Source organism: Phalangium opilio, unplaced genomic scaffold (assembly GCF_054372755.1).
Source record: "Phalangium opilio isolate 3A_F unplaced genomic scaffold, DU_Popi_V2 ptg000217l_1, whole genome shotgun sequence".
NCBI lineage: Eukaryota > Metazoa > Arthropoda > Arachnida > Opiliones > Phalangiidae > Phalangium > Phalangium opilio.
Window position 1 is genome coordinate 8,356,707 of NW_028324218.1, and position 25,162 is coordinate 8,381,868.

At 36.0% G+C, this 25,162-nt stretch overlaps 3 protein-coding genes and 3 long non-coding RNA genes across 9 annotated transcripts in view; 4 read left to right on the plus strand and 2 right to left on the minus strand.

The window, feature by feature from the left end:
* Positions 1-25,162, plus strand: part of LOC149616086 (uncharacterized) — a 105,407-nt gene that overhangs the window by 25,803 nt on the left and 54,442 nt on the right. The gene's annotated exons all lie outside the window — the stretch shown is intronic.
* LOC149616090 (uncharacterized) lies at positions 1,093-2,356 on the plus strand. The gene is made up of 2 exons (XM_089857082.1): positions 1,093-1,389; positions 2,274-2,356. Exons 1-2 carry the CDS (start codon positions 1,137-1,139, stop codon positions 2,354-2,356), a joined length of 336 nt encoding a protein of 111 aa, XP_089713208.1. The 5' UTR covers positions 1,093-1,136.
* LOC149616091 (uncharacterized) lies at positions 2,819-11,089 on the minus strand. Its single transcript, XM_089857010.1, has 4 exons — positions 10,930-11,089; positions 4,309-4,513; positions 3,536-3,912; positions 2,819-3,156 (listed from the first exon to the last, which is right to left on the minus strand). Exons 2-4 carry the CDS (start codon positions 4,478-4,480, stop codon positions 2,977-2,979), a joined length of 729 nt encoding a protein of 242 aa, XP_089713136.1. The 5' UTR covers positions 4,481-4,513; positions 10,930-11,089; the 3' UTR covers positions 2,819-2,976.
* LOC149616092 (rab-like protein 2A) overlaps positions 13,027-25,162 on the plus strand; it is a 60,179-nt gene continuing 48,043 nt past the window's right edge. Inside the window, exons 1-2 of one of the 2 annotated variants that reach the window (XM_089856328.1) lie at positions 13,027-13,093; positions 13,178-13,331. In XM_089856328.1, coding sequence (XP_089712454.1) covers positions 13,216-13,331 — 116 coding nt within the window. In that variant the 5' untranslated portion in view covers positions 13,027-13,093; positions 13,178-13,215. Of the gene's footprint in view, positions 13,332-25,162 lie in introns of both variants that reach the window. The other variant, XM_089856327.1, reaches the window with a different exon arrangement.
* On the plus strand, positions 16,484-23,183 carry LOC149616093 (uncharacterized). 3 transcript variants are annotated; one of them, XR_016375791.1, is made up of 3 exons: positions 16,484-17,776; positions 17,882-17,953; positions 19,325-23,183. It is a non-coding gene; the product is annotated as an uncharacterized LOC149616093 (long non-coding RNA). The 3 variants fall into 3 exon arrangements; XR_016375789.1 differs by having other exon boundaries at positions 16,484-17,953; XR_016375790.1 differs by lacking the exon at positions 19,325-23,183 and adding an exon at positions 18,618-18,953 and having other exon boundaries at positions 16,484-17,953.
* LOC149616094 (uncharacterized) lies at positions 17,614-20,510 on the minus strand. Its single transcript, XR_016375784.1, has 2 exons — positions 20,377-20,510; positions 17,614-20,164 (listed from the first exon to the last, which is right to left on the minus strand). It is a non-coding gene; the product is annotated as an uncharacterized LOC149616094 (long non-coding RNA).

A 25,162-nucleotide genomic window follows, 5' to 3' on the forward strand; every position in this document is an offset into this window, starting at 1 on the left:
TACTAATTTTAATCCAAATTACATCCTATTGAAATAAAATCTGAATAGGTTAATAATTTTAATCAAAATATAGCCTTATTTTCAATACGATGTAATTCAAACTATGAAATATGGATGTGCCAAATAACAGCACATAAGTATTGAAATAAAATCGGAATAGGTTAATAATTTTAATCAAAATTACACCCTATTGAAATAAAATCTGAATAGGTTAATAATTTTAATCAAAATCTATGGCCTTATTTTCAATACGATGTAATTCAAACTATGAAATATGGATGTGTCAAAGAACAGCATATAAGTGTTCGCGCGCCATAGTCCTAGTACCCACTTCAAAATACGAGGCGGAACGTAAAAGGAGGCCTGGCTATTTCACCTCTGCTCAGTCGGAAAACACCTAATTTTCGTCATTCGTAGCGCTGACGTAAGTTTTCAAGAACCAATGAGATGCTGGTTATAATTTAGAGGCAGGGATTAACTCCGGACCTACTTTTGGACTGGAGATAAAGCTAGAAATGTGGCAAAATACCTTCTCCCTAGTAAAATAGATATCGTTTCTTGGTATGGTTAGTGTCATTCTTATGGAACATATTTTGTCCCGAAGATGAATTAATCGGTTAATATTTCACAATGTTTAAGTTGGCCATTGTGTAGGGCCTATTACAAAAATGTTCTTTAATGCAATCTCGCGTATCGAGCGATCAGAAGTACTTGTTTCTTTCGCGTAGAACCTTTAGAAATATTATTTTTTAGTTGAAAGATTTCGACCTTTTAGGTTCGTAAATTTTTTAAGAAATTATTAAAATTTAATTTTGCTATATCTAATAAGAAATTAACTTTTCTAATTTTCGAGAAAATCGCGAAATATTTGATGACAAAAAATTTATATTAATTAAGGAAATGAGGGAATTTATCAAAAAAATTAAAAAAAAGGTCTCTAGCATTTGAAAGCCTCTAGTATTGCTAATTATAAGTAGTGTCATACTTATATGGAACGTATCTTATAAACCTATGCTACTGAAGATATAAAATTTTAATGAAATAATTCATTACTTAATCATTTACAAAAAAAAAACCTCTCCTTTTCAGGTACTTCAACATACTATCAACCGTGTAACGTAACTTGAAAAACCAAAATGTCACCTTTTGTGAAAACATTGAGTCTCCTCATGGCCTGCTCAATTTGTTGTTTAACGTCCAAAGCTTTCGCTCTCAAAATCTGCACCGCGTACGACTACAAAGAAGCCGTCGTTGCAGCATGCAATTACTACGAGAGAAGCGCCCCTAACTTTCCTGATTTCCCGCATCCATTGAGGTCCTCTTCGAGTTACCAACCGTCTCACTTTCGGCAAGGTGCTTTGCCGTTCAATTCGAGAGTCCGTCGCGATGGTAAATATTTTTGGGAATTTAATTTGCTTTAAAGTATCTTGTAAGGCTTCCTAAATCTTGCTACGCTTTAGCCTTGCTAGCATAAGTTTAAAAGATATGTTCCATAAGTATGACACTACCAATACTTCGTAATGCTAGAGACTAAAGGAAGTGGTCCACTAAGCCTTGTGAAACCGTATCGTTAACGTAACTTCACGTATCCAACTACAAACAGAACGCCATCTGATAACGTTTCTTAAACGATGCTTTCGCACTTAGGTAATGGGCGCCCTCTTTCGGATGATTTGCGAACTTAAAACCATAACGATACGGTTTCGCAAGGCTAAGGACTACTTGGTTACTGAGAGCTAGTTCGATAACGACGCTAGAATTGATTACATTCGGTTTTGCAGTCCATCTTATCCTATTTAGTCTGTACTAAGCCTTTGACGGCGCCTCACCAGGCGTCGCTTACGTCATCTATGTCGTTTCATCTAAGTCACTTCATTACAAGTTCTCAGTAACCAGTGACAAACTTATGGAACATATCTTATGAACTTATGTTGCTAGTTAGAAAAGGAATTGAGAATTAGCACGGGGTTTGAAGTCCAACACTCTATTTAGTCAATAGTAAGCATTTGACCTTGCCTTATCGGGAGTCGCTGTACGAGAGTCACCCCAGAACCCGCTCTTATTATCCATTGTCAAACTTATACTTACTAAGCGCTGTGTACGAGTTTCCCCCTTGAACAGCGTGGCCAGATGTCGCTATGACCGTCACGCAAGCCTTGGCGCGATTTTTCATACGCGTACGCTACGCAACACTTCAAAACCCGTTAATGTGTAGTAAGCTTGAACGTTATTTCCAAATCAATATATCTAATTAATTTCAATCTGTATTTTAGCAAATGCCGACGTGCAGCAATTAATTCGAGAATGCTGTTATAACGATTGTGAAGTTACCAGACTTCTATTGCTGTGTGCTTGAGCCGCCTCTAAATACGGAGTCTCCTGCTCGTTATGTATTTGTAACAAGACTTTTTGACATTATTTTGTACCTTAATGTCTTCTATTAGACTTAGTGTAATAAAGTATTAAAAAATTATAAAACATATCCATCGATTCCTCACCTATCTCAACTTAATCTTCAGTGCAGTGTTGTCAGGCCCTCTGTGAGTCAAATTGGTCGCATACTGAATCAAACTGAACTGCTAGCCTTTATCTCAGCAATCTTAGGACTCAGCAACGGCCTGGCAACACTGGGGTGACGGCAAAAAGCCCCGAGTATCAGGTGTCATGTTGTAATGTACAATATCATCAAATAGCCTTGAAATATTATATTTATTCATTATTTTATTCATTAGTTTTTCAAATACACCGTATTTTCACAGAACACAACTTTTCGTTCCTAAAAGAAATTTAAAAGCGAAAATTTTTTGTCGTAATTAATTATATCATGCGACTAGAATATTATTTTATAAGTTGTAGTTGTTCTATCGCTAATAGCTTTACGATGTACCGGCAAGATTCGTTAGAGCTAGATTATGTTTCAGTTCATAATTTGACTAGAAAATAATTTTTCAAATTGAGATAGTTGTGACCTATTGTTTAAGAGTATGAAGGGTAATCGTTGTGGCCATTGAAGCGAGATGAGACGACGAAGAAGAATGGACGAGTTCGAGAGTACACGCCGATATTGGTTCGACGTCCGGAGGTGAGACCACCGGTTGGCCTTTGGTTAGATTTCCCTGTTTCACCCTCTACTTGCGATTCCAATTGTGATCCCTCCTGGATGGTAAATAACATGTGATTTATTTTCAAATTTGACACGATAACACCAATTTAATCTGTATATAAGTCATCAATATCTATTCATAAGATATGTTCCGTATGTTTGTCACTGGTTACTGAGAGCTAGTCATGAAGTGACGTTGGCGAAACGTCATAGATTCTCGTAAAGCGACGCCTGATGAGGCGTTGTCAAAGGCTTAGTTGAGACTAAATAGGAAGATGGACTGGAAAACCGAATGTAGTCAATTCTGGCGTCATTCTCAAACTAGCTCTCAGTAAATATCTAGCATTACGAAGTATAAGTAGTGTTATGCTTATGGAACATATCTTATAAACTTTTGTATGTGTCATGTAAATGGGGAAAACAGGCACTCACTGCTTGTAGTTCGCCATTTGCGTTCGAAGGTTGATCACTTTGGGTTTCCTCGGAACTTGAGTTTTCGTCACTATTCTTAACCTTGTTGCTCTCGGAGATGTCCTCGCTGGAATGGTAGCCGACTTTGTTGAAAAAGTCAGTGAAGGCCGATGGAGGTGTGGTAGAAGCTCCGGTAGATGCGCAATAACTGACCAAAGTGGCGTACGTGCAGGATCTCCTGCAACATTCGGATACCACCCCATCGATATTGTCAAACGAGGATCCATGGCTTCGTCTCTCCATTAGGATATCGGAACCGTTGGGGTTTTTCGAGAATGGTCGAGACTTAGTCTTCATCAGGTACACTATATCCCGTTTTAATATCACGTGCGATTTGACTGAAAAGAAATTAATTTAATTTAAGCAGGAATAGATTTAATTTTAGAAGTAGGAATAGAGAACAGAGTAGTCTGAGTGCGCGTCAAAGTCCCGGACCCCCTTCCACGGGACGGAGGGGTATGAAAGAAACGGCGAATCATAGCGACAGAGGTTAAAAGGGATTACGTATTTTTCGCCGTCCCCGTCAGCAACGTCATCAAAAAGTAATTTAATTGAGCCAATAAGATAGTTTAAACTTTTCCTTACGAGTTGGAGGGAGGGGCTCTATACTGGGCTATGAGTCGGACTGAAATAAATACTAACCGTTCTCCATTCCTACTAATAAAATTAAATCTATCCCTGGAACACTCTAAGCGGCTTACAGAACTAACTTCGAGAATAAAGTTTTGACTTACCATTCCTACGTACTGGTGTATGAAAACCACCACGGTCTGCGCACGCGACGGCTAAAGTGTCAGCTAATCTTGAGCCACAAACTCGAATTCCATTCGTTTCTTGAATTTTAACGCAAAGTAATAAGGCAAAGGCAACTGAAGACGCAATTTTCCAAAGGTGCAACATCATCATTATAGATTGGCCGGAATGTATAATAAGTAACCTCTACGGCAATATAAAAGAAAGAAATATCATCAATAATTATAATTTTAATTGTCCAAATTTTGGGCAACTAAGCAGTTTTCTTTATGTTCACATTACCTGCGGATAAATTTCCAAGGTAGTTTTAAAGGAATGGTATGACTGTTTATTTTAAAATTAGTTTCACTATTCTTTTTCAAAAATGGTTTCACTACTAATTTTTAAAAATGGTTTCTAACTACAATTTATAACAATTATTTCTACCATAGTTTAAAAATTATTTCTGAGAGGAATTTTTATAAACTATTTTCACTTTGAACTACTTTACATTACCAGCTTATAGTACACTTCTACCTTTAAACGTACATACACTTCTGCTAGATAACGACTCATTAACGTTCTTAGTCAAGACTCTAGAGGCTATTGAAATTGTCAAAACAAGTTGTGCACGCTCATATGTCTTACTCTCCATCTGTGCCAATTTCCTTGTTTTAGGGGACAATCAATCAATGACGCCTTTTGAGGTATATATTTCATTCCAACTTATTTTAAATCAATAAATTTCCGTTCGTTCTAAAATATTTATTTGAAGCTTTGTATAAGGCTTTATTATTAGTTTCCCTTGGTCCACGTGTTCGTGTCCCTTGAATCGAACGTGCTTTTCGGAGCTATTTGCGTCCCGGACATTTATTGTAATTATATGCATTATTCTATATAGTTTCTAAACAAATAGGCGCTAACGAGTTTATATAAATATAATTCAAAATTTTAATTGGGGCTATATTTTATTACCGGGGGGGATTCCGCTATTTTAAGCTTAATTGCGAATATCCGTTGCAACGTTAAGTCCTGATCAATGAACGGCCCGCTTTATGTCTGACCTCTATCAGAGAATGGAGTCTAATTTCTCTTGAATTTTGAATAGTTTCTACGGTGATACTTTATATTCCCTTGAAGTTTTATAAAATTCTAATGCAGAATCTCATTTAAATTTTTTTGTAATTAATATTCAAGTGGAAATTGAAAATTTTGAAATATCATTTTCTAGTAACTTTTAACCCCAGAAAATATATTTGAAAATAAAATAATTATATCATTAACGTAACGTGAAACTCAGACGATGGTAGGATTAATTTTCGAACGACGCTTTCTTGAATTTTGGCTAAGCTATTTACGAATAAAAACGCACTAATGTGTAATGAGCTTTAGTTCTATATCAAGAATACATAGAGCTAAAAGGAATTACTGTGTACCAGTTTTCTCAACGTATCTTAGCGGATTTCGTGGGAAAAACCAGACTAATCATTATGTATTACAAATTTTACCAAGCGCTGCCAGTTGTACCTTGGGCCGCGCATGGCCTCACTTTGCTACAAAGGAATGAAATCAAATAAAGACGAAACCAGAATTATCAATTATGAGGCGTGACGGATAGTAATTTCTCAAGAACGGCCCACAAACCCCGCATAGAAACTAACATGGGATGTATGGGGGCACAATGATTCCTATTAGCTTTATGCATTCCATATATATGAATTTCTGTCCCATATCCATAAAAAAGTTAAATCAGAAGTAATATGAGACTAAGGGAATATTCTTGATAAGACACCAACGGTTGTCCCTCTGGTAGCTGTTTCTGAATTTTCCCTCCAAAACGTGAGACGCTCGTGGCGGTAGACGGCCGAACTAGATTCAAGCACCCGCGTCCGTGTTCCGCGGCTTTAGGTTGAGGGGAAGGGGGTTGGAAATATTTTTGGAACTGGACCAATTTTTTTCTCTCTAGTGTAGGCGCGATGGAAGCGGCATAAAATCCTCAAATTTGTTCACTAGTGCCTGGATCTACTACTAATGCTCTAGAGCTCTTTACTTCTAGTCCCTTATCTTACTTCTTGTAAAATTTATGAAAATAAAATAAGTTTTAAAGCTGGCATTCTACGTGATGATCTCTGTTCATGAAATAGCGTTCGAGAGCCTAATATGACCTGCACCAAAAGTAAATAGATATCAAAAAGTTAATAGCTTTAAGTCAATCATACCTTCCCGCCTGCGTGCTATGTAAAATGAGTATCGAGTATCACGTGGCTTGCTTGTAACCAATAGGATGTTTGCATGACAAGAGACATTGGAAAGCAGTACAAATTACTGAGCATCATGGGAGTAAATTTAGGGCAATATCATTGGTAGCCGCGCTTACGTGATGGAAAATGGCGCCGTAGTAGTGCGGGTAATTGCTGAATTATGGTAAATTATATTAAAATACTAAAGTCTAAAACTGTAATTAGTTTCATAATGCCGCGTAAAAAACGATTTTAGTTTCGCCTTCGGTATCGACCTAGTGCAATTTTTATCTGAAACCTACGAATAATACCGCATACTCTTCCATCATGTTGCAAACAAAAGTTTTCAAACGTCCTTGGCTCTTCCAATAAAGTAGTATTGTTTTACGTTCATCTTTCTGTTTCACGAATTCGTCATAATCATATTCCTTATCCATTTTTCATATTACTATTTTATAACATTCATAGGCAATCACATGTAGTCTTCACAGATTTTGTACTAGGCCTAGGCTATACTGTCACAGTCTCACCGCAGACATCTGATTGAAATTACCTTTAGAACGCATGCGCGTCGATTAAACCTTCAACAACCCGCACTACTTTGTCTGAGCGGCGCGACACTTGATACGTTAGGTACATGTCAAGTGGTTCGCTAGGAATAGGAGCGGGAATCTCAACTTTCATAACGCGCCCATGCCGGGGAGATATTAACTTCTTGTTTATAATCTATTTACTTCTGCCTGCACCACCTTTTTGGAACGTAGAAATTTATTTTATCAAATATTTGGCAGACAAGAGCCACCACCGACGGCGTTTTCGCAACTGAAAATTAGATTTTCTAACAGCTGATTCTATTGAACCGTGTATTGCTGCACTTAGTCTTACCTTACTGAAAGGCATACAATTGATCGATGGTATTTGACACTGTCTTATTAGATAACGAACGAGAAAGAGTAGACCAAATAAGAGTAAACAACTCTAACGCTTTTCCATAGTTTGAGACGCGGAAAAATTTCGGGTGGTGATAGCTGCGTTCTTTACCCTTTGTTTATTTACTCCTGCTACGAGCTAGCTTTAGTGCACGACACAGCATTTGTAGAGGAAAAAAAATATTTAATATTATTTTTGGGATTTGGACAGAAATTGTATTTGCGCATGTCAGTACCTATGAGAGTCGACGTGTTTCTGATACTAAAATTTAGATAGCACCCATGAAGGTGCAGATATTAAAATGAAAAAGGTATGTACTTTTTCTATTTGAAATCCCAATTTGTTTGCTTTGTAATTGCGAATAAAATTTAATTATAATATAATATAAAGTAAAGTGATTTTAAACTCCAGCTTCTTCTAGGATCGTAAATTTAAAGAGGTATAACTTCTTTTGGCCCGCATATTCCAAAAATATTCTGTGAAAATTTTTCAAGGTTTTATTTATTACTTTATTGATTATCATGGTTTCTACCTCAAGACGAAAATTAACTGGAAAGATATTCTAAGGTAGGAGATACTCAGTAAGAAAGATACGGCCATCTTTGAAAATGGCGTCCAAAATGTCAAAAAAAGAGTCCGCTTGAAATAGAATTCTGCTTGAATTAAAGGGGGGGTTGTAAAAAGTGTTACTCCTGACGCCACGAATAATGTATTTGAACATAGAAATCACATGATATTGACGTAGCTAGCAACTTGTGTCAGGATTATGATGATCTATGAGCGTCGAACCCGAATGTAAAAAGTTCTCTTTGCGTGTTCTGAACGAGTAAACCTAGGATCGACCATTAGCCAATGAAATGCGAGGAAGGAGGAGCGGGCGAGTTATCAAAGTTTTAAGCCCTTCCCCTTATCTTCAACCAGATATTAGTATGGCGTCCATGGCTTCTTCAAGATTCCAAATATAAGAAATCAATGTATTCTTGAATATACTTGTATAACAGCATAAATCCAGGAGCAGATGACAAAGGAGTCTCGGACGCTAGCTTCCACAATATAGAGGGCAATGGCACCCGCGTACGTCACAGCTGTAGCGGTATCGTTTGCCATAGAGGCGCTATCAGACATTATAGCAGACGATGTTTTTGGTGGACTATATCTGGCACCAAAGTCTGCTGGGAATGTTTTTTGTAATAACGGACTAACGGTGGCTACTGAGGTTCGTCTTATCCGATCGCGACATAAATATACACAATATAATTACTTTATTCAAACAGCTGTAACCGTTGGTATTAAGATAAAAGATAAGACTACATTTTGTGACTTCAACCTACTAAATAGTCAAATTAAGTCGAAACTAGCTGAGAAACCCAGGTAAGCCAAGGCTTAATTAACAATATGTGCCCACTGGAATGATTGGGGTTGGGTTTTCAAAAGATAAAAGCAAGGTTTTAAAAGATGCCGAAACACAATGTTATATATGTGTTTTAGGGCCAAAATATTCCGTATTTCTTTTGAATTAATTGACTGCTACAAGAGGTTGGAAACGAAATCACTGTCTCATACATTTTGGGTTTTAAAAGATCGTGAGTGATTTCTTTTCCCAACCTCTTGTAGCTATCATTTAATTCAACAAGAAATTTAGAAAAAAAATGGCACTGAAACACATTTTAGTTTTTTAATAGTGTACATACGTTACTCGCTAGGTTTTTCATTATGAATTTTAGTCTCAAAAAAGATTAAAAAGCCGTTGAAATCCATTTTTTTAACTCTAATACTCGCTAAGCCTAGGCTAATTATAAGCAGACGATACGTATTTTTAAAGAGAGGCTCCAGACGCGATTTCCCAGATCTCCTTTCGAGACTTTGCAGCCACGCTATTGGTTGGAAAATAAAGCTCAAATTTCCTACGAGTGGTGGCACTGGCATAATGATTTTGGTTAATAACCGTGACGTTCGCCGATCCCATTGCCCTCTACATTATGGAAGCTGGCGTCCGAGACTCCTTTGTCATCTGCTCCTGATAAATCTGACGCAATACGCACTAACCTACCATGAAATATTAACCCTGAATTACCTTCTAAGTTCTAACCAAAAGTAATATATTTATTTTTTCTGACATAGTTATAAAACTTGATCAAATAATTTATTCGGTTTTAAACTTAAATTAAAAATAATTCCATAGATATTTCAAATTGGCAAAAGAAAATTATGAAAAATTGTCAAAGTAACTTTGCTGCATAGGGACATTTTGCAAATAATAAAAAAGAAATATGGAAGATAATGGAGTTTACGCTGATCTTCAAGAAAGTTTCAACGAAAAAGGATTAAAGCAAAAAATGAAGGATTTTCTATAATCCGGACGTGATAGCTTCGGTTTAGCGGGGATATAATCTGTGCTGGAACCTTAACGGAATTTTTAATGAAGTCTAGGACTTTTTTTCTTTAACCGAAAATGACGCCCCAATGGATACCTCAAACTGAATTAGCTTCAACTAAGGGATATTTTAGAGAATAGAGACAGGCAGGGGGTTTTGTTTTTTTAATATTATGCTTTAATTATTTTGATAATTTTGGATATCTCAATGGTTAGCTAGGGTATTTAAGAGACACACAAAGTCTGTTTTAATCATTTCTTTAATTTTTATTAATTATTAGTCTAGTAAATCTAATGAGAGAAAATGAACAGATATCGCTATAAGATCATCTATTTTCTAATATTGAGTTATGCTATATAGTTAAAGACTATTCACTATTAGAATAATTTAATCCGAATCAAAATATTAATGGCAGCTTACTGCCTTTAAATACAATTGTGTCTATAGCGAGGTAACTTCAGCTGCTACTTCTATACATAATTTACTTAAAAACTACGTACAGTTTAAAGTGAAAATTCTTTTTAGAAACATTTCATTATTTCCATGAATAAAACAATAATGGCACCTTAAAACCTTTAACTTTATAAATGTCTATGTTAAGATAACTTTAGCTGCTACTACTGCGAACACCTTAAACTCTACTACACATATGCATTTAGTTAAAACTATAGTTAAAAGCTATTGTAAAACACTCGTCTAAACTATTTTATGCTATTAGAAACATTTATATCCGAATCAAAGCCATACTTTCTAGATACAATTCATTCTGTGAATAAAAACCGTAATGTCACCTTAAAATCATAACTATATAATCGGCTATGTTAACTTAACTTGAGCTGCTACTACTAGATACTTTAAATGCGATTCCACATATGAATTTAGTTAAAGCTACAATTAAACATTGAATATTCAGAATCAAACCCATAATGGCAGCTTAATCCCCATCCATAACTATATTTAAATGTCTCTGGTAACATAACTAGATTTGCTACAACTCCAAATACTTAAAACTCAATTTTCAATATGAAATTTACAATTTTATCAAAAGTACTTGCTTAATATTTCAAAAGTAACTTACTTATTAAGCAGATATCTTTCTCCGCAATGATCTTTTCCGAAATACGTCTTCCTCTATTGAACGTCGAGGAAGTTTGTAAGACCGAGATTAGCGAATGATCCTCCTTATATACAATTTTAAAGATTGTCCAGGAAATCAGTTGGTTAATTACTTTCCAGAAAAATAAAAAGTTTCTGAATTTTAAAACGCACGACTTGAGCAAAGATATTAATTGCAACGTTGAGCAAAATTAGGAAATGTACTTTTAAAACTATAAATAAAATCGTTTAAATCAAGCTTGAATGATCAGTAATTAAAGTTTTCAAAATCCCGGAATAGGCTAAGCTAGGCTAGGCTAATAACTTACTATCTATTCCCGCGTGGCTTGGACCTTCAAAATATACTAAGTTTTTGGAAATATATAGTTTAATTGGAAGCTAGTCGAGCTAAATTCTAGACTCCTTTGCTTGGCCAGCTTTCCTGGATTTTCATTGGTTAAGAATGGCGGGACACGTTCAACCACGCGCGTGCCCAAGGATCGTATACCTTACGTGCCTGTAAAGTCTTCGATTTATTTGGGAATATGGTCCTTTTCCTTAAATCATTGTTGGTTATGGGGATAGGGGATTGTAAAAAAGAAATAGGTCACGTGAAAGTGTTTTCAGTACTGCCAGATAACTTTGAAAAGAAGGCAGGACATATTTAAAACGTTCTACTACACCCCCTCCCCCGCCCCATAATCTTTTTTTTTTTGGTGGGACAAGGCCTAACTGAAAACTTTATTTTGTGGATTTGGGCGCTGCAGATAATTGAACGTTTTAATTTAAAACTGAAGGTGAGTTTTTCTTTTACTACGTGCAATATGAAGTACGTTTGCATTACATTGATGTTCATTTTTTATAAATAAAGGTCCAACCATGGGTCCAACTAAAGGAGCGTCTGCTCAAAGGTTCAAAGCAGCTGCACCACGTGACGAAACACTTTTTAGTGCCTTCCCCCCTATTTGTTTCCCCTCCTAATCTTTTTTACAATCCGCTATTGTCGTTGTTGTGGTTGGTGACTGAGGTTTAGGAGATTCAATCAGAGGTAAAATTACGTGGATGCCTTAAAAGGTGATTAATTCTCTTGAATGGGCCTTGAATTTGGAGATATAAATGGACGTTCATGCAGAAATTGAAGTCAGCAGTCTGGGAAATAAGAATGTTGTTTAAACTGGTCCTTGGGACCAGTTAGCACTCCAAAGTGTCCAAAATAGTAAAATGGTCCTTAGTTTTTCTATATTATGCAATTCACAAATTGGTTTTTGAGCTGAGGGTGTGTGATAATTCCCAGATCGGATTTATAATCTTACTTTAAATTGCAGTTCACAATTGTGAACTGAAGTGAACTTGAATCCAAGTTTCTGGATTCTGGTTGCATTTGAAGACATTTTGCTAAACTGGTTTTGGGAGTACATTGCCTAACAAGAATCTAAAAAGACGTTTTTTATGAATTCCTTTAGATTGTCTTGGTTCAAATTCTAGTCGCCATTTTATAAAATGGCGGACGGCTTATTCAAACCAAAAACAATAAAGCACGGCTATAGGGTATAACGAACCAGTGAGTTTAATATTAGTGAAATAAGGTTTTGGACGCCATTTTTCAAAATGGCCGCGGACTGCAAACATTTTTATATTGAGTAACTACTATTTAATAATAACCCACAACCAAACTCTCTTAACAATCTAGGTCTTACGTACTGGACGTATTATAAACAATTACTATGTGTATAAAGATCTACATCACTTTATAACTTATTTTATGAAACTTATACTGGTACCTAACACAAAAACCAGCATATGGATAAAATAGTTACAATGTAACAGCTTTACACGCCTTCTAACCCTCATAATTTAAAAGCCTGTAAGCCGTTATTCATAGGGTGCAAGTAATAAGTCTACATGGAGCCAAACATAAGGAGACGTGATACAATTTAATAACTTTAGACTTTTATTTTCACTCCATTAAAATTCCTCTTCGTAAAATTCCAATCACAATCCAAAATTACAGAAAAAATTAAATACTTAAAATTTAATTTAAGCTTTCATTTTCAACCAATAGATGTCGCTATGAACGGAACGGCATTAAAATCAATGACGCAATTATACGTTGGCGGCGCCGTCAATCACTTTGCCCTTGGCCTAAGGTAGCGTGTTCCGTTAGCGTAACATTTAATACACCTGTCCCACGCTCATAGAGTAATAGATTAATCAATAATTATGTGATAAAGGTGTTAGCCGTAGTTTGAAGGCTATATCTCGAACAAAAATGGCGACATCCTATAACGGTGAAGACGAAAACCCGGATTATTCGGAAACGAATGACGATGGTAGCCTTAGAGTTAAAGTTATCTGTTTGGGTGATAGCGCCGTTGGAAAATCCAAGTAAGTAGATAAAATATTCTATTTATATCTTAGTACTTTAACACGAGGGTTGTCGGTTATTTCTGTATGTTTGCTACCTCTAAGCCAAGGCCAAGGCTTAGCATCACTTTCATTTATTAAATACTTAATAGGTTAGGTTGTACCTTGTCAGTCAGTTCCGTCTGCTACAGCAGCAATTTAGATCTGTTTGTGTTTATTTACAATGCCGAAACTGTTTCTAGGGAGTTTGTTATTTTAGATACCTCGGGAAATTTTGTGATTAAGAGAAATTTTATGTAGATCTGTGTATTTATTTACATTGTCGAAACTGTTTGTCGGGGTATGTTACTTTGGATACCTCTGAAAATTTTGTGTTTACTAGAATTTTAATAAGGGTTCCTCAGTAAAATTTTTGGGGATATATATAGAAGTGAACCCCCCCTTCTTGAAAGGTCATCTAAAGCCGAAATTTTGGTCTCATAGACGCTTCCAGTAGTCAAAAGTTCTTGTCCAATGGAGATATCTCAGTTGTGACGTTAGTGCCTAGGTAAAACGTCACTGGCTTAGCTTTGGCAGTGGGCGGCCATGTTTGGTACCGCTTTGGTTCTATGAGCAAATAGCATGGGTGACGTCACACCAAGGCGTCTGAGATAGGTCTATGGGAACTTGGGAACGTTGCTAGAAAATATACTTTCCCCCTTTTCACGAAAGGCTTATGTCGCCATCTAGTGGGGAAATTTTCGTTCGGTAGACGCTAATATTAAAACTCAAATTTGAAAATGTACTGTTGTTTCGTGCTGAAACACCCAAATGTACTTTGATACTAAAAACTTTAAAATGAACCGCTCCTACATCCCTTTGTTTCTTTGTTTCAGAATTGCAATAAATAGCTTTAGTTCTCGGTCGTGATTATAGGTGTCAGGGTTGTTGCGAGCCTTATGCCCGATCGTAGAGCAAACTAGTTTCATAAGTTTGGTTCAAAGTTGAAACCGGAATGAGATTGATATATGCAGCGCTTGTCTTATCTCTCCGCAATTGGGTCATTGGCTAAATTGTAATTGACCTAATTATATGTTGTGTCAATATGTAAATTAACTCGAACGTATAATAGGGTTGCCACTGGTCAGGGAAGATGCGTTAGTTTTAAAATGGCTGCACAATTGAACCAAAAAAAAAAATACACTGACATTTCTTAGTTATGTTGAAATGCCATTTACAGTTTTTAAAACCTGGCGAAATTAGGGTATTTTTACACGCAATTTTATGGTAACCCTGTAAAGATGGCAAAACATTAGGCCACACACGGAAAACCTTTTCTAATACCTCTTGTTTTGCTTTGTTAAAGTTACGTTTTGCTTACACTTGATATTTTGACAAAGTTGACAATTTACCAATTACTGCAAAAAAATAGTGATTTGTAGCATACCATGGTAATTTATTCGATATCTTACTGTCAAATCACCCATCAATATTTTTCATGATCTTGAGATTTTAGGCTTCATTGCCGAAAATTTACTTTATTAAAATTACTATAAATTAAGGAGAAAACAGTACGCTTTTATTTTTTCCTGAACTTTGAAATTAACTTGTTTTAAAAATTATAGAATTAGTTTTACATCTTTTACATAGACTATGCCACGCGTAAACCCTCAAATATTCTCTCTAATATACAAAGTAAATAAATAAATTCATATTTGTTAAGAGAGACCCTTCATAAAGGACAATGTGAGAATTATATAAAGTTTAACTCTTAACATTTATTGTAATAGAACTCTCAGGGGATACCGATATCTTCCTGTTATCTCCTACGTTACTCGCAGTCCAATATTGTGTACTAATATTGTTAACGTTAACTGCTATAAGCTTCAGTGAGTGGCCCACTTCAAAACTTCAGCCTTTAATTATGATTTTAGATTATTTGAAGCCTAATCTACGCAGATCTGTACACAACTACAACTACAGATAATGAGGGAAGATCCAAAGGGAATTTCCCGGTATTTCACGGTTAAGCTTATATCAAAAGCAAATAGAATTTGAAACAGAATGTAGAGAGTAGATGCCATGCGGGATTCACGTTTCTCTGAGCGACCGAAGAAGTATAAATTTACTGCGGTGAACTATGGGGAATCTTTCGTACACATACTTGCGCAGATTCGCAGACAAACCAAATTGCATTTACCATTCAGGTTTGCACTGCGAAATCTATGATATTCTCCAAGAACCAAATCATAATGTTATATTAAAGTAGAGCAGTGATTGGTCGACCAAAGAAGCTAGACTCGCAAAGTAAACGTCATTCTGTAAGGAAAGCACTACGAAGAAATAAAGCTACATTCGACAAGAATAAATTATAATGTTATGAAAGTAGATCTCTGATTGGTCGACCAAAGTAGCAAGGCTCTCTTCGTAACCCTGTACTACAAAATCTATAATATTCTCTGACGAATAAAACTACACTCGACAAGAATAAATCATAACGTAATAATAAAGTAGAGCGCTCAATGGTCGACCAAAGAAACTAGACTCTCGTTGTAAACATCATACTGCGCACTATGAAAGCCTTACATCCACTCCAGAACCTTGCTTGAAATGTTTATATCTGAATCTAGATATGCAATTATTAAAAAAAAAATAGGGCATGAAATTGTGTCGATTAGTAATATTCGCGTTCCTGATCTTAAATCTTTTGAGGTTTGGGATTCGACTAACCTAGTTTAAATATTTCGGGTTATTACTGATGATACACATTCCTAGAAATCCATAATTATCCTTATACTTTAAACTTTACCAAACTTTCCATCTTTATTTAGTAAAGCACTTCATTAGTTTCAAAATTTCAGAACGTTAGGGTCAGAGCAAAGGGTTTTCGACTTCTCCTAATGGTTAGTCAATTATCTTTATGGCTATTACTTTGAACTGGCCTGTAGTAGTAGATGAGATGATGTTGTACCATAGTTATAGTTCGTTCTTTGTAATAAGGGTGAGGATTGTGCTAATAGACCTTTTTCAAACGTCGGGGGTAAAATAGAGTCTGGTGTATGTGGATTTAAAGTCAATGCGAACAAATTTTTTTGGACTGGTAACGTTAGTCTTTGGATAAACATACCGGATGTTCCGTGTTAACCCTTTATCAAGCAGACGATACTGCAAAACCCTTTAAAAACGGTCTATTCTACAGGGCCGGTAGGCCCTTGTAGATATGACATGACACCCTTCCGTAATGTTAAAGGAAAATTCACAGTTTTTAGGGTTAGCGTCCCATAGAAAAAGCATTAAAAAAATTTCAGTTTTTTAAGGCAATTGTGGCAGGCCATACGGAAAAACTATAGCGAAGTTAGTTTTCGGAATACTTCTAAATTAACAAGCATTTATTAAATGGGAAACTTACGTGTTTCGATTTTTAATTAATGAATTCTAATTTTTGTAATTTAACTAATTAAGATAGTACGTCAAAAAATTACTTTTGGGCCAGAAGTCAGCTTAACCTTATAGCACGCTTAAACCTAATTCTACATTTCGTTCTCGTTGACAACTAGAAGGGCCTAGGTTTGTGGGTGCTAACAAGTTACGTTGACATATTTCAAATGTTGGCTTTCTTGCTGATTTTCCTAATTTCTTAGCAGTGGACGCTAACAAATTACTTTGGTATTTCAACCGAGCTTGAGCACCTTTATATGTATTTTCTAATTAACTGTAGCACCCTTAATAAGAAATACGTCGTTATCAGGTCGAATTTTCGTCTAGAAAAGTAATTCAGGTAAATAATTACAGTTAACAGAGGTTTTTATATCATTTAAAGTAAGTTTTTGAACGTTCTTTACGGCCAAGGCTTAAGTTGTATAGACTAATAGCACCCCATCTTATTTCCCCATAGAGCTTAATACAGTCGAAGGCAGAGGGCGGCCATTACCCTATTTTAGTTACTCTTTAAAGATTATTAAAAAGGCTGATTTCCAGCTCTCATTTGATTTGGAATCCTGTGTATAGTCTGCTCAATTTTATGCTAGAAACATAGCCTAACCGGGTTAACACTAGGCTTTTTATGCTGTATTTACCGTGTGCGCTTCCAATAAATGGCATACCTATTCAAATTATTAACGTGTTGAAATAAAGATAATGCGTTCTACCCTGTGAAAAGATCGAAAACTTCAAAATACTACTGGTAAGATGACAAAAAGTTTAATATGTTTTCCCTACTGCAGAGTCGTGATGTTTACGTTAGCGCAGCTTAACTATTTGTTACATCAGTGGATTTTGTTAATTCATAAATATAAGTAACAGTGGTGCTGATTAATCCAGGAGGTCAGTGTCGTTATGTAATTTAATTAGTCAAATAATTTCCATGTTTACATCAGCGCAGATTTTTCCAACGTAACCACGTCAGCAACGGAGGGTTACGTTGTTCGCTATCTCCACAGTTCACATTGCCGTTTGTTCATTCGTCTAAATTGCTATGAATTGTTTAGGTATTTAATTTAATTACTGTTATTGAAGCCAAAGTTGCTAAACTATAGAATCACATCATTCATTAACATATGTTATAGATGATTTTTATGTTACCGCAAATTTAGCACGTGGTATGATAAAAGTTTAACACATTGTGTTGGCAAGAATGAAAAACTTTTCTAAACTTTACAATTAAGGTGATTTGAAACTCATTTTATAAGCTAAATCAACACTGCCAAACCTCAATCCTTCATTAATTTCAACTTAATTATGTATAATTAACGTGAATTTAAACATGAAATATACATATTTGGATGAGAACTCGAGTAACTTTGAAATAACATACTTGATTAAAACTGCACAAGCTGTTAGTATAGCCCCATGATTTCTATCTCATACTTAGTTAATTTAAATTATCTTTAAAGTACATTAATAGGCGCGAAATTCGAAAGTTTAAGGTAAAATAAGAGTCAAAACCCACTAAAAATTGCAATTAAGGTTAAGTATATATTGAAAGTCATTTATAACCTAAATGTACACTGCCGAAACACAATCCTACGTTAATTTTAAATCAATTAAATATAATTAACGTGAAATTAAACCAAAATATTCATTTTTTGGATTAAAAGCTCAAATAACTTTTAAATAAACTGTTTAATTAAGATTAAAACTACCCAAGCCGTTGGTAAATCCCAATGTTTTCTATTTCACACTTCAGTTAATAATTTCAACTATGTTTAAAGTACATTAATTGGCGCGAAATTCAAAAGTTTAGGGTAAAATAATGACTGTGGCAAAAATGTTAAACTGCACTAAACGTTCCAATTAGGATAAAAAATTCCAATAAATTATACTTTAAAGCTTAATCGACTCTCCCGAACTGCGCTCAAATGAAGATGAAAACAACACAAGTTTTTCGCACAGCCACAGATGTTTCCTATTTCACTTTCGAATTAAATTAATTCATCATTAAAATACATCAAAAGCGCTTACATATTTTAGAGTAATTGCAATTAAAGTTAATATTTCATTGAAACTTGTATTATAAACTAAATCCACACTAGATAAACCGTTAAATTAAACTTAATCAAGTATAATTAATGTGAAATTAACCCAAAACACGAATGTTTTTGGTAAATTCATGGATACCTTATAATTAAACTAACAAATTATAATTAAAACTACACTTATCTTTCACTCAGCCTCCATTTTCCTGTTTAATTCTTACACTTAAAAAATTTAAAATCATTTTTCCCATATTGAAAAGAGAGCTATTGAAAAGGCGCGAAATTTAAATGTTTTTTTGGGGGGAGGGGGCGGGGGTACAGTTTGTGTGCCTTTTTAACAGGAGTATTGTTACAATTTTAACACTACCAGACTTAGAAATAGCACACGTCCACTGGTCCAAAACCAGTTTATTAATTGCTTGGACCAGTTTTTTAATTGAAAAAATTAATAATTAAGTTTTTTGATGGGAATTGAGGCGGGACCAGTTTAAAAATTCAAGCTATCTTCCAATTTCTACTCTTAACTTTTCTCTTTCAACGCAATAAACCGTATCACTCTAGAGTTTAGACCCAAATGAAGGGCTTGCCAAGTGGTACCAGGTTTTGGTAGTGGTATTAAGTTAGATTTAAAACTACGCGGCAGTCGGCAGTCTCGGCACGATTGGAATTTTGAAGTCTCGCAGAGTCAATTTAGTCAAACCTGTCATTTATGGTCAAACTACCTTGAACCTTCTCGCAAGTGGGCTAGCGCCTATATATATCAACAAAAAAACTTTACAATGGGACCAGTAGAAAGAATATTATGGTAAGAGTCACTGGTCCTAAAGACCAGTTTATTTTTTATAGACGTTAGGGGTCACTAATCCTGAGGACCAGTTTATAAGACCACGTATTTCTAAGCCTTAACAATACAGACCTTGTATTTCTAATGGCACCGGCAATACCGCAACACTGAGCCGAAAAACCAGGATGGTAATTGGTTGGGCCTATCGGGAGAGGACATTGAAGCACCAAAAACATACCGCGGTGTCACGTGTCGAAAGTCAAAGCAACCTTCACCACTATAAACCCCATGACCCGCTCAATCTGGCAATCTTTGAAAACTTTGAGGTACTTCCGGTCCCTTTTGATATACAGGGTCTTCAGTGTAGCAGCTAAGTAGTAGAATTATAGTAGTTAGTTTCGTTTCCTAGCAAAATGCCAACCTATTCAAACCAGGACAAATTGGACATGATGTTTATTTTGGGTGAAGGTCGCAGTAACGTTCAACTAAAGGCAGTGCTTTATGCCGAACGGTTACCACACCTACAACATCCGGTGCGAAGCACCTTTGCCGACATTGGCGAGCACCTTCGTGATTTCGGTAGTGCAAGATCGTGAGTGTAGAAGAGACTGTATAGTCTGTAATGAGGATAGAGATTTTGACATCGTAGCACGTTTTGAAGCCAATTCATGCTAATAAGTAATAATAGAGCGGTGGAACAAGAAGTTGCACTAAGCCTTTCTACTGTTTGTGCCAGTTTACAATGGCATCACTACCGGCATTATCATACCCCTTACATCATGCCTTAACGGACGAGGATTACCTAAGACGGCAATACCATTAGTCTTACCAGGCGTCATGAGTTTACTGCTTGCAAATATATTGCAAGACATGGACAGTCGTCTGGTAGAAACGTCGAATATTTTCGTTGATGTGTTTACCAAACAGTTAAGAAGTTTTAATTTGAGGCCCACGTTCTAAAACCAATCGTAGGACTGTGCTTTAAAATATTTTGTTGTGTTCAGGCATATTCTCCAGTATTCTTTTTGTAACTTGTCACTAGCATATAATAATCATGAATTCCAGACATTTATTTACACGCTGCATAATTAAGTATGACATCAGCCGTTGGCAGTATTGGGGGTTGTTCATAAAGGAAGGTGTTGGTCTGGGCTACGTTCAGTAACTGGAAATCGGAAAAAGCCGTTACCGCTACCGATGTGTATTTTTCCGAACGCTACGTCAGAGTGACGTCAGACGTCACTGAACGATTTTTTTCTCTCTGTTGCGTTTGATGATGGTTTCCATGATGGCGTCTGCTAGAAATCTTGGATTGAATCGAAAACTGTTATTTTTGATATTAAATGAAGTATCTATGATGATGAAACGGAATTAACCTTAATTGCAGTTGAATCGAAAAGATCTTAAAAAGAAAAATGTGTTATTGTTTCGCTAGTGGCTTTGGACTAGATTGCTCGCCATGTTAAACTTCAATTAATGACGTCATAAATCCGATTCACATCGAAAAAACCTGCTCTTCCAGCCGCTGCGATCGGTGTCCCATCGATGCGTAGCGTGACGTAGAAACCGGAAGTGCGAAAAACCGTACAGTAAAAAAATCGGTCTCCGATGCGCGCAGCGCTGCGTACGCTAGCAGTTACTGAACGTAGCCCTGATCTCGACCACACTGTATATGTATAGTGTACGAAACAAATAAACATTTTTACCTCTCCGTGTGACGTAGTCCAGGAGAGGTTCTGTAACGGCCGTGTCTGTCTGTGTGTCTGTGTGTCTGTCTGTCTGTCCGTTGTTACACCCACGTGACCGCGTTCGCAGTTTGCGTATCGGAGCAAACGTGTTCGCCATTTCCGAACTGCTTTCACAGTCACGGAAATGGCTCCTCTACTTGAGTTCTCACACCACCAATCTTCTGGTCTTTGTCCATACCACACGGACACTAGTCTGTTCTTACTGGCTGCTAATCACCACCATCTTCTGGTCTTCGTCCATTCCACGTGGACACCAGTCTGTACATACTGGCTTCTAATCACCACCATCTTCTGTTCTTTGTCAATCCCACATTGACACCCGTCTGCACTTACACTGCCTTCTAACACCACCATCCACTGGTCTTCCGTCTATTCCACATAGACACCAATCTGTATCATTGGCTTCTACTCCATTATCATCGTTTGGTTTTAGGATATACGCGGCGATCAGCTAGGGTTACGAGAAACGTCTAGCCTCCCTAAGGTAGGATCGCTACCAAAGGTTTTCGCATTTGCGGTTTTTCCTTACTATTATAATGGAAACGAATCGTATATATACCCCAAAATTTGAAGAAAGCGGGAAGAGGGGTACCCTTCACTTTAAACCTCAATATTAGCAAAGTTTGAGAAGATAATAAGTATAACTTTATTTTAAACGATTTAACTATTATTAATGTTAATTATTGAAGATTAAAATAATTAAAAATAATTATATTTATTTAAATATTAAAGATAAACCTCTCGTGCAAAGAGAGAGATTATCATTGCCTCCTATATCTACCAAGGCCCGTGCATGCGATATATTTCCTTCATTGCCTCCTATATCTATCAAGGCCCGTGCATTGTGATATATTTCATTCATTGCATAAACATAAGCGAGATTGTTTTGGGAAAAAAATACTGCTTCCACTAATGCGTTTATACTCCTTGTTACTGTTGTATAGAGTAATCATGATAAAAGCTTAAAAAATTACGAGAGGACAGACCTTTTTTATCCTCATTCAAAAATATTTTTTGGTGCTAAGACTGCTTTAAAAAATCCAAACGGTTAGGCATTGGTAAAAAAGACAAATGATATTTTTCAAATCTTATGAGATAACGCCCACCTAGTTGAAAATTGCCGTTTTTTATCCGCGGGAGCCATTCCTTATGAGAATTGCGATGCTAGTAGGTTGTCAATTAAACTACCGGTATATTATTGTTGTTGGAAATTGGATATTAAGTCAAATTAAGTGGTTGTAAAGAACCAGCAGGTTTTTGCCACTTCTTTTTGTGAGTATTTGATTTTTATATGTAAAATGGAGGAAGATAATGTTGAGAGTAAGGATGAAATGCGGAAGCGCAAAGCGCGGGAAAGGATGAGGGCAAAAGGTCGACGTTTTCATTGGATACTTAAGGTTATATAATCTTCTCGACACGGAGAGGTAATATTTTGGTTTTCCCGACTTGTTATTCTATATTTTAAATATTGTAATTTTTAAACTTTATCTTAAATAGAGTACAAATTATATGCTTATCGAAATCTATGTTTTTTATATAAGTTAAATGTAATTAACGATACATAAGTTCTTCTTTCAACCCAAAATGTATGACGGTAGAGCTAACATAATTATTCAAAATTTAATTACATTAAGACTGAAGTGACAGATATTATAAAAAAACGGCTTGGTTTGGACCAAGGCCGAAAAAACAAACGATATGTGTGAGGTTTATCAATTGGCTGAAGTTTCAGATATTGCAATTTTTTTTAGTTATTTTTATCCATTCAATCCTTAAAAAATATTAAATTCAATCAACTGATTTTACTGTTAATCGATCTATTCCCTCTAAATTAATTGAAAAAATTACATATCTACGCTTTTTCAAGAACAATTACATTTTCCGAAAACATTTTATCATGAAATTAATTATTTTCAAGGGATTTCGTGTAAGCACCTTGACGGACATAGATTTAATTGTTGCTGGCTTGACAAATTTTCCAATTTGCACCCAAAAAAGTTTAAATCTGTAAGTTGCTAAGAAGACTGATGTTCAAAAAAACATGATAATTTAAATTTATTTTGTTCAGACTAGTTAATAAACTAAATAACTAATGTCGTCTATTTAAGACAAAGCAACATCGTTTATCCTGTGTGGTTTCATTTAGTATGTAGCTATCTGTAACACTGGACAAATATGATATCGGTATATAACCAAAGGTAAGGGTAAAGATTGCATAAAAAGAAATACGTTTCAGTTCCAATGGCTTGTTATATTCATCTCCATTCATTACCAGTTAAACGAAGAAGGTCACACTTAACTTAATCCCCCCCTTCCTCCATTTCCCCAATATATAAAATTTTACAATCACCAGTGGTTCCAGTGTTTTGGGTTATCTGAGCCGACGCAATACACCCAGCAAATATTACCATATAGGTCGAAACCTTTTCACGTGACATTAGTGAACGGTACATGACTCTCCGGACTTGCCCGCCAACCTTAATAACCTAAAACTATAAAACGTTCGTGTACAAGAATGATTATTGTTGTGGCTAGCCTCGGTGTACATTTGTAAGAGAGTAGACCATTTTAGAAATTACATACAGAGAATTAAAACAGGTGTGATGCCGCCATTAAGGTCCTCTCTATCGCCTAGAAGCACCGCTATAGGCAGTGAAAGTTGACTAGACTCCTGCCTGTAGTCAACTTTGTTACCGTCTGGCGGTGACCCTTGGTGCGAGGGAGAATACCCAATGGTGGCCTCGCCACTGTGTGTTTTCCGAAATGGTATTTACGCGTGCTAAAATTATTATGCGTAATACGTTACCGGTGTACAAGTAACGCCAACAATGTAGAAAGGGGTGGTGACGTTTCAAATTCTAAAGTACGAAGAGGGAAATTGCAGTGCAACCTTTACTTCATAGTCGCGACATTGGAAATGTAGCATTTCGTACAACGAAATTAAATGTATGAATTCGTGCAACACCCTGCTTTGGAATCCACTTTTAAAAATTTACATTTTCCTTTCGAATTATGTCAAAGTTCGCTTGGTCTTTTTAGACAGAGTATTTCAAATATTCATTATTGATCCCTCAGCACGTACTCCCTTCAAAATAATTAATTTCATGATAAAATGTTTTCGGAAAATGTAATTGTTCTTGAAAAAGCGTAGATATGTAATTTTTTCAATTAATTTAGAGGGAATAGATCGATTAACAGTAAAATCAGTTGATTGAATTTAATATTTTTTAAGGATTGAATGGATAAAAATAACTAAAAAAAATTGCAATATCTGAAACTTCAGCCAATTGATAAACCTCACACATATCGTTTGTTTTTTCGGCCTTGGTCCAAACCAAGCCGTTTTTTTATAATTGGATTATGGTAGTGTCATCTTGTTTAATATATCTCTATAGCGTAAATATTTTCCTTGCTTCAGAGGCAACGTGAATCGCACATCACCTATCAACTCTTACTTTTGGCAGAAATATTACCTTACACGAAGTTCACTTCTCCCTACCTCGCGCCGGCCATCATCTATGAAGTATTTTTACAGGCTAGAAACGGTACCGTTCCAAACGAACAGCGAGGCAGAGAGGTGAAAATAAAAACACTAGCGTCGCGTAGTGAGAAAAATGTGCATAAAGCCGCTTTTCTTACAATCGTATCTTATGCAGCCGCTTCTCACTTGCGCGAAATACAGTTGAATCCCGCCGTTTCTAGGAAACGTCAGATTATCTTGGCAATGGCCATTTATCACAGTTCTCTCTCGAGAGGAAAATTTTTTCTCTTTTCACGACTAGCGCGCGTCGGGAGGGGAAAAAAATTCACGCCTCTTCACTCTTGCAAAGTTTTTTTTTTTTCGGGTTTTCTCTTCATAGATGATGT